General features: G+C 36.3%; 1 protein-coding gene across 1 annotated transcript; it reads left to right on the top strand.

The window, feature by feature from the left end:
• LOC109241181 (proteinase inhibitor I-B) lies at positions 1-876 on the top strand. Its single transcript, XM_019407899.1, has 3 exons — positions 1-95; positions 220-294; positions 552-876. The coding sequence occupies exons 1-3, from the start codon at positions 50-52 to the stop codon at positions 752-754; spliced, it is 324 nt and encodes a 107-aa protein (XP_019263444.1). The 5' UTR covers positions 1-49; the 3' UTR covers positions 755-876.
• Positions 877-9,009: the final 8,133 nt, after the last annotated feature.

Here is a 9,009-nt window from a genome sequence, read left to right as displayed (position 1 = left end):
CCAAAACATATATAGTTCCCTTTCTTTTTATTTTTCACAACTAAAGACTATGGCGAAGTTTGCTCACGTCGTTGCTTTCTTGCTTCTTGCATCACGTTAGCCATTTCTCACTCTCATGCTCCCATTTATTTCTACGTTATTTTTCTTTCACATTTATTTCTATTTATCCAAAAAATAATAAAAACAAAAAAAAACTTATGTGAATTATTTTATGAACAGTCTTTCAACCCCTCACTGCTCGAGATTTGGAAATCAATGTCTTGCAACTTGATGTGTCTCAGTCTGGTTGCCCAGGTTTGGTTTTTATTCTTAATTTCATCTTTTCTGCTTATTACAATATTAATTAGTTTCATTGATCACATATTTCAACAGTATATCCATTTTTATGTATTATCATTAATACTAGTGAAATTTAGTTGTTCATTTTTTCTAATATAAATTTAATTGTGATGCATAGTACTGTTAAATTTATATATAATAGTGCATGTTTGATATTCTTTAATTTCATAATAATATCTCTCTCACACACATTATATGTGTATAAATTATAGGAGTGACAAAGGAAAGATGGCCAGAACTTCTTGGAACACCAGCTAAGTTTGCTATGCAAATAATTCAGAAGGAAAATCCAAAACTAACTAATGTTCAAACTGTACTGAATGGTGATGCTGTTACAGAAGATTTAAGATGTAATCGAGTTCGTCTTTTTGTTAATGTATTGGACTTTATTGTACAAACTCCCCAGATTGGTTAAGGGATGATATATTTATGTAGCCTCCAGAAAATAAATTGGAGCTGTATGGTTAATGTCTCCATGTATTCCCTTATTTGGTTATAAATAAATGTGGCTTTTAATATAATGTGATTTATGATTTATTTATTCTAAATTCGTATTAGAATTGGAATTTATAATTTTTTTCCAACAACATTAATAACTATATGCCCACTATATTCCTACATTATTGGGTTTAAGGAGGGTAATCTGTACGCAGACTTTACCCATACCGTGTAGTGGTAGATAGGATGTTCCCGATAGGCACTCCGCTCGAGAAAAAAGATAGTGAAGAAGCTATATTGAAAAATAATGAAGACAAGAATGATAACAACATCAAAATAGCATGCATACGAAAAACAAAATAATGAAAAATAACCGGGTAGTAATAGTGTCACGACTCAAAATTCCTCCACAAGGAGTCGTGATGGCACCTAATCTCTAAAACTACGTAAGCCTAACACGTTCCGAAATGATAACAAGTTTTATTAAACATGAACCAGTAATTTCTAAATAAACCAACAGTCTCAACATGATACAATACCCCAAAACTGGTAGCTGTACAAGTCATAAGCCTTTCTAGGAGTAATTATACAAGATGAATACATCACTGTTCCGGAATAATAGAAAAAAATGGAATAAATACAATAGAGGGTGACTTCGGGGCCTGCGAATGTCCAGCAGGTATACCTTGAAGACTCCAGCCGCACAAGCATAAGTCTCAAAACCAACCCGATCCGAAGTACCTGGTTCTGCACAAAAATATGTAGAAGCGTAGCATGAGTACACCACAGTGCTACCCAGTAAGTATCAAGCCTAACCTCGGTAGAGTAGTGACGAGGCCAGGTCAAGACACCTACCGAACATGTAAACCTATGTAGGATGTGACATAAAGCTAACAAGGAAGGAATATCAATGTAATTCCAATAACAGAAAGAATTCCGATTACAAACAGTAGTACAAATAAGGGGGATACGAATGGCAACGAGGAATTAACCAAGTAATTAAGCAACAACATAGTCGGGGTACAGATGTAGTATAAATGTGTTCAAGTAGGAAAAATAATGTCAACTCAACCAATCAAATCATTTCTAATACACGAATTTCAACAATCCTGCTTCTCGTAATCTCAAATCATAAATCACACTTCCAAACCTTTAATCCACATGGAACCTTGTGCCACATTTGCCATCTCACTTCGCACGGCAAAAATTCACGTGCTACTCAATATAGGATATTCGTGTCAAATGCTAATTAGGGTATTCAAGATATATATATATATATATATATATATATATATATATATATATATATATATATATATATATATATATCGTAAAGTAAAATCATAGTTTCTGAACCAAGTAGGAAATCAATGAGAAAAATGATTTTATTTTAGAAATCATTTGAGTGAAGAAGATAACATTTTCAAATAAAGTGCAACATCAGATAAACTACTGAATTTAATAAATTAAACATAATAGTAATTTCTTTTTAAGTAAAGTAGAAACACCAAATAGGGTAAGGCGATTATGTTGAGAAATCGATTAAGGTGAAATGTGATGACTATAAAAAATAGTAAGGTACCGAATGAAACGCCAAGTTTTAACTTAAGAGTCACATAAGGTAAGCATATTACTAATTCTTTTATTTATAATCGTTATATTACTAACAACTCAGCAGGATATGAGGTAATGACTCAGCGTAGTAAATTCATCTTAGAAATCAATTAACCAAAATAATAGTGTTAGGAAAAGAATTTAGGAAATGACGGCAATGCAATAAATCAATGAAAACAACTCAATCCTCGGAAACCAGTGAAAAACCGAAAATACAAATCCTCAGAGTCTCTTACGAAAGAACCGAAGCCAATACAATACAGCAGGGAATACAAAACTCATAAACTGTTGCTGCGCGCGACCCGATCCCACCGTACAATACTATTCACCCTCATTCCATCTTAAATGTCAATAATAATAAATAAATATATGTTGCATCGCGCAACCCAATCTCACCATTTAATCAGAGTCAATATCATATTTCACCCTTATTCCACCATATCAATTCACCATTGTTTCACCTGTTGCGGCGTGCAACCCGATCCTACCATACAATATCAATATCATAATTCACCCTTATTTCACCATAACAATGGCGTGCAACCCGATTTCACCGTACAATAATTTAAATCAACAACAACAATTCAATAATTCAAATTATAGGAGTTTCTACAATCAAGGGTATGAGTACACGATAATAAAGGGACCACGTAAAAGTCACAGAACGCAACAAATATTACAAAAAGGCACCACGACAACTGAAGCACGTGACAGCTGAAGCGTGCAATTACAAAAACTAAGGCAAGTAGCATGTAAGCACGGAGTCATGGAAGGAACTCAACAATTAAGAGGTCACAAGACAATAAAGGAAGCAACAACTTCAACTAAAGCATTTAAGTGCACAATATCAAGTAAGAGGAAGAACAAGTGCTAACAACGTCAAGTAAAGCATGTGAGAGTAGATTAACGATGAAAGATATCACAGGTTATGACACTTCAATTAAAGGCATGGAACGTGTTTAGATACTCGAAACCGATCAAATATACCACATATAGGTCGTGTATCCACTTGTCACCTTGCGTACACGGTCTTCACATAACACGAATAATACATTATCTCAAATCCTAGGGGGTAACCCCCCCCCCCCCCCAAGTTAGGCAAGATATTTACCTCAATTCGGCCAAATCAATACTCAAATTATTATTATTATTTTTTTTTTCCACAAATTCACCCCCGCTCAGCTTAATCTAGACAAAGACGACTTAAATACATCAAACAATGCAAGAGAAAATAATTTTAATTAACAAAGCTATGATCTTTATACAGTTTGCAAAAAGTCAACAAAAGTAAACGGTCACGTCCGATCGAAACCCAGTTCCAAAGGTAGGTCTTGTCTACCCATAACCCATAACCCGGGTCCAAGGATAGCCTTAAAGTCAAACTATGGTCAAACCTAAAAAAATTCTAAACCTTTAAATTGCCAACTTACGCCAAATGATGCCGAAACCTTTTAGAAACATCCAAATAAAATTCCGGGAATACGCCTAAGTCCAAATTCACCATCCGGACCTACCGGAACCATCGAAACTCCGATCCGAGGTCAAATACTCGAAAGTCAAACCTTAGTTAATTCTTTCAACTTCGAGCTTCTTAAATGAGAGTCACTCCTAAAAATCCTTCCCGAACCTCTCAAAAACCCGAGCCGATGATGCACGCAAGTCATAATACACTATGTGAAGCTATTTGTAACCTCAAACTACCGAACCAGATGCAATTTCTCAAAACTACCAGTCGGGTCATTACAAATAGAAAGCGAAGAATAAGATAATACAAAAAAGATAATAATAAATACTACTGATATGGTAACAAAAATCAGATACAGTGCCCAAACTTTACTACATACAAACCTTCTACCCTAATCCTCAACCTCTTTATCTTTCTATCTAGGGTCATGTCCTCGGTAAGCTGAGAACGTGCTATGTTCTGTCTAATCACCTATCCTCGATACTTTTTTGACCTATTTCTACCTCTTGTCAGACCCATAATAGTCAGCCTTCTTTCACCTATTTGACTTTTGGTCAAGAGTTTACCATTTTAAGATAAATTTGTAAATGGAAATATCTCAAAATATCAAAATATCTCCCTTTCTTAACTATTGGATGGTTAAATGAGATTAATTTTAGGTGCTTTAAATTGGTTCTATATTTTTTTAATTCTTTATGTAGTGGTGGTGTTCTCGCGGCCCTTGCACCTCTATTACTCCACCATGTATCTCCTACATTATAGGTAACGGATAACTTCGCTCACCAATCCAATAAATTCTACTGTATTAATTTAGTAAGTTCATTTACTCTCTTGGATGATACACATTCTCGTGATTTGTATCCAAGGGTCACTTAGACATTGAAAAATTGGATTATGAAATAATTGCGAAACATAATTTTTGAATTGGACCAATATTTCTAATTAAATAAGTATGAATAAAGGAACCGTGGATGAAGATAGAAAGTTAATTTCTAATCTTAATTAAATTCAATTAAAATAGCTATTAAACGATGACTTTGGTTTACTAGAGACATCAAGTGAGCATTACCAAAGTGTTTCAAAGATGGAATTATCTTGATGTATGTCTGTCTTGCATAGATCAATCTAATTTAAAGGAAATCTCTGTCATTATGCTGAAAAAATCAAATATGAAACTCTATACACCTTAAAGTTCATATGGAACTCCGCTCACCAATCTAATAAATTCTACTGTATTAATTTAGTAAGTTCATTTGCTCTCTTGGATGATACACATTCTCGTGATTTGTATCCACGGGTCACTTAGACATTGAAAAATTGGATTATGAAATTGCGAAACATAACTTTTGAATTGGACCAATATTTCTAATTGGATAAGTATGACTAATGGAACCATGGATGAAGATAGAAAATTATTTCTAATCTTAATTAAATCTTCAACTAAAATAGCTATTAAACGACGACTTTGATTTACTAAAGACATCAAGGGAGCATTACCAAAGTGTTTCAAAGATGGAATTATCTTGACGTAGGTCTGTCTTGCCTAGATCAACCTAAGTTAAAGGAAGTCTCTGTCATTATGCTGAAAAAATCAAATATGAAACTCCATACACCTTAAAGTTCATATGACGGAAAGAGATTTTTTAAGATTTTTTTGAGGTCCTTACACTCATTACACTCATTATGCCTAGCACTGAATAAACTAGATATTCACCTTATTAAGATCTCAGATCAATGATGGGATCTGTTGGCACCTCCTAAATGGGTGTCCAAATTGGACCAAACTCTTTCACGTACATGATTAAGCTGTAAAGATGAATTTTAAATATTGTAGTTTAATGACCAAGGATATCCCACTTATCGTTAAGAGAAATTGTGATTCAACATAGTAGTGAGTAATATATATGTCACGATCCGAAATTCCCACAGTCGGGACCGTAATAGAGCCTAATATTTCACTTGCCAGGCAAGCCAACGTTAGAACAAATTATCCATTTTTAACAGTTTAAATTAAATAATGAGGAAGGACTGAAATAATTGAAATAATCCAAAGTATAAATGCGGAAGCTAAAACTGCAAAACATTTGCTAAAAATTTTGGACCCGGTGTCACAAGTGCATGAGCTACTAGAATAGTACATACAAGAGTTTGAAATAAATATAAAGCTGTCTGAAGGAAATACACATCTAAATAAAAGGGAAGGGGACTCCAGGAGCTGCGGGCGCTGAGTAGCTGAACCTCAAATCTCCACAAGCCGTCCAATCTGAGCACGCTAATAACCGCTGCTGGGACCGACTCCAAAATCTGCACAAGAAGTGCAGAGTGTAGTATGGGTACAACCGACCCCATGTACTCTGTGAGTACCGAGCCTAACCTCGACAAAGTAGTGACGAGGCTAAGACAGGTCACCTATACTACAACTTGTACACATTATATAATAAAGACAAAAAAAGAAATACGGAACAAAATAAGACAGTTAATTGAAGGTAATAGCTAGAGTCTCAAGAAATAAGCCAGTGTCATTCAGAATTACCAATCCTTAGAGTTTTAATGAAAATATCGAAAACCAACACAACTCAAGGAAATAGAAACACAGAGGTTGTTGCGGCGCGCAACCCGATCCCATGATACAACACAGAAGCCTCTCTTATTTCACCATAATAACATCAACAACAATAAATAATATATAAATATTGCAGAGCGTAACCCGATCCCACCATATAGCTATATCAGTATCATAATTCACCCTTATTTTACCATATCAATCCACATTTATTCCACCTGTTGCGGCGTGCAACCTGATCTCACCGTACAGTACAAATTCACCATTATTCCACCATATCAATTCACCCTTATTTCACCTGTTGCGGCGTGCAACCCGATCCCACCATATCAGTACCAAATAATCAATGTGCACAGTCAAATTAACAATTCAAACCATGAAAAACTTTACGATCAATAAATACCAAATTGAACCAAAAGAAAACCTTGTACAATATAGGAATCTACATAAGTAATTACACAGCGTGACCAATTCAGTAATTGACAATTAGAGGTGCAAGTAAGTCAGTTTAAGCAAATAGCAGGGAATCATGAAACTATAAAAAGATCCATCATTAACATGAGAGGGCATCGATTATCAGGTAGCAGATAAGCATGGAAAGCATTTAGGGCATATAACATTTAACAGGGAAGAAGATAATTAAAGAAAAGCGGAAATCAGGGAAAACAAGTAATTCAGCGGCGTATAAGCACTCGTCACCCCGCATATACGCCGCTCACATGAAGTTCACATAGAACATAGTCTGAAGGTTCCTAATTCCCTCAAGTCAAGGTTAGACTCAACACTTACCTCACCCTGCAGTCAATTCAGAGCTCGACCAGGGCCTTTCCCCTAGAATCCGCATCCAAACCACTCGTATGTAGCCACAGTTGACTTAATAATTTCAAATATTGCTAAAGGAATCAATTATAATGCATAAATTTAGAATTTCCAAACTTTTCCCCAAAAAGTCGAAAATCGACACCGGGCCCACTTGGTCAAAACCCGAGGTTCGGACCAAAATCAGTTTACCCATTCACCCTTGAACCCAATTATGTAGTTTGTTTAAAAATCCGACCCCAATTTGAGGTCTAAATTCCAATTTTACAAAAATCCCTAATTCTACCCAAACCCCCAATTTTCACCATGAAAATCCTAGATGTTAGGTTGAAAACTTATGAAATGTAATGCGTAATTGAAAGAAAGTAAGTTAGAATCACTTACCAACAAATTGTAGAAGAAAAACTCTAGGGAAAATCACCTCTAGAGTTTTCTAGTTTTTGAAATTTTGAAAGAATGACAAAATCCCGTAATTGGGACTGTTTTAATCACTAGGCGTCGGGTGTTCATCGCGTTCGCGTGAACCCTGACGCGTTCGCGAAGAGCAAATCCTTAATGGATTACGCGATCATGAGAGGTTACACGCGTTCGTGAAGGTTTAGCCCTCCTAACCTCCGCGTTCGCGAGACTAGACTCGCGTTCGCGTAGTGTAACCTCAAGTCCCCAACCCAATCTAGCTAACGCTACGCGTTCGCATGTGACTGGCCGCGTTCGCGTAGAGCAGGCCCCCCAACGCTTCGTGTTCACGACCATGGTCTTGCGTTCACGTAGTATAAAATCCTCCCCCAGCCCAGATCCCCTTCGCGATCGTGAAGCCCAACACACCAGATGACAGCTGAAGCACAAAAACCAGATTTTTCCAAGTCCAAAACCATCCGTAGCCTATCCGAAATTCACCCAAGCCCTTGGGGCTCCGAACCGATTATGCAGACAAGTCCAAAAATATCATACGAACTTGCTCGCGCAATCAAAATGTCAAAACAACACCTAGAACTACAAATCGGATATCAAATCAAATTAAATTTTCAAGAAAACTTTAAAACTTCTATTTTCACAATTGAACGTCTGAATCACATGAAACCAACTCCCTGTCTCACCAAATTCGATAGACAAGTCATAAATATAATAATTGACCTATAACGGGCTCCGGAACCAAAATACGGACCCAGTATCAACAAATTCAAACATCGCTCAATTCTTAAAACTCATTAAGATTTTAAACTTTTAATTTTTGGCAAAAATTAATAAGTCGAGCTAGGGACCTTCGAATTCGATTTCGGGCATACTCCCAGGTCCCAAATTACGATACAGACCTACGGGGACTGTCAAAATACGGATCCGGGTCCTTTTGCTCAAAGAGTTGACTAATGTCAACTCAAATGAAATTTTAAGGAAAAATTCTTATTTTTATCAATTTTTAACATAAAAGCTTTCCGAAAAACACCCGATCTGCGCACGTACGTAAATCGAGGAGGGAAAAAAATGAGGTATTTGAGGTTTCGAAACACAAAATTAGGTTCTAATACATAAGATGATTTATCGGGCCATCACATTCTCCCCCTCTAAAATAATCGTTCGACCTCGAACGGACATAGAAAAGTACCAGTGCTGGTGAAAAGGTGTGGAATCTACTCCGCATGTCCGACTCGGACTCCCAAGTAGCTGCCTCGACCGGCTAGCCTCTCCGCTGCACTCGAACTGAAGGATAACTTTTAGACCTCAACTGTTTGACCTGCCGGGCTAGAATAGCCACCGGCTCCTCCTCTTAAGT

This window comes from Nicotiana attenuata, unplaced genomic scaffold (assembly GCF_001879085.1).
Source record: "Nicotiana attenuata strain UT unplaced genomic scaffold, NIATTr2, whole genome shotgun sequence".
NCBI classification, from domain to species: domain Eukaryota; kingdom Viridiplantae; phylum Streptophyta; class Magnoliopsida; order Solanales; family Solanaceae; genus Nicotiana; species Nicotiana attenuata.
The sequence above is the reverse complement of the archived record's forward strand: the minus strand, read 5'-3'. Positions and strand labels throughout refer to the sequence as shown.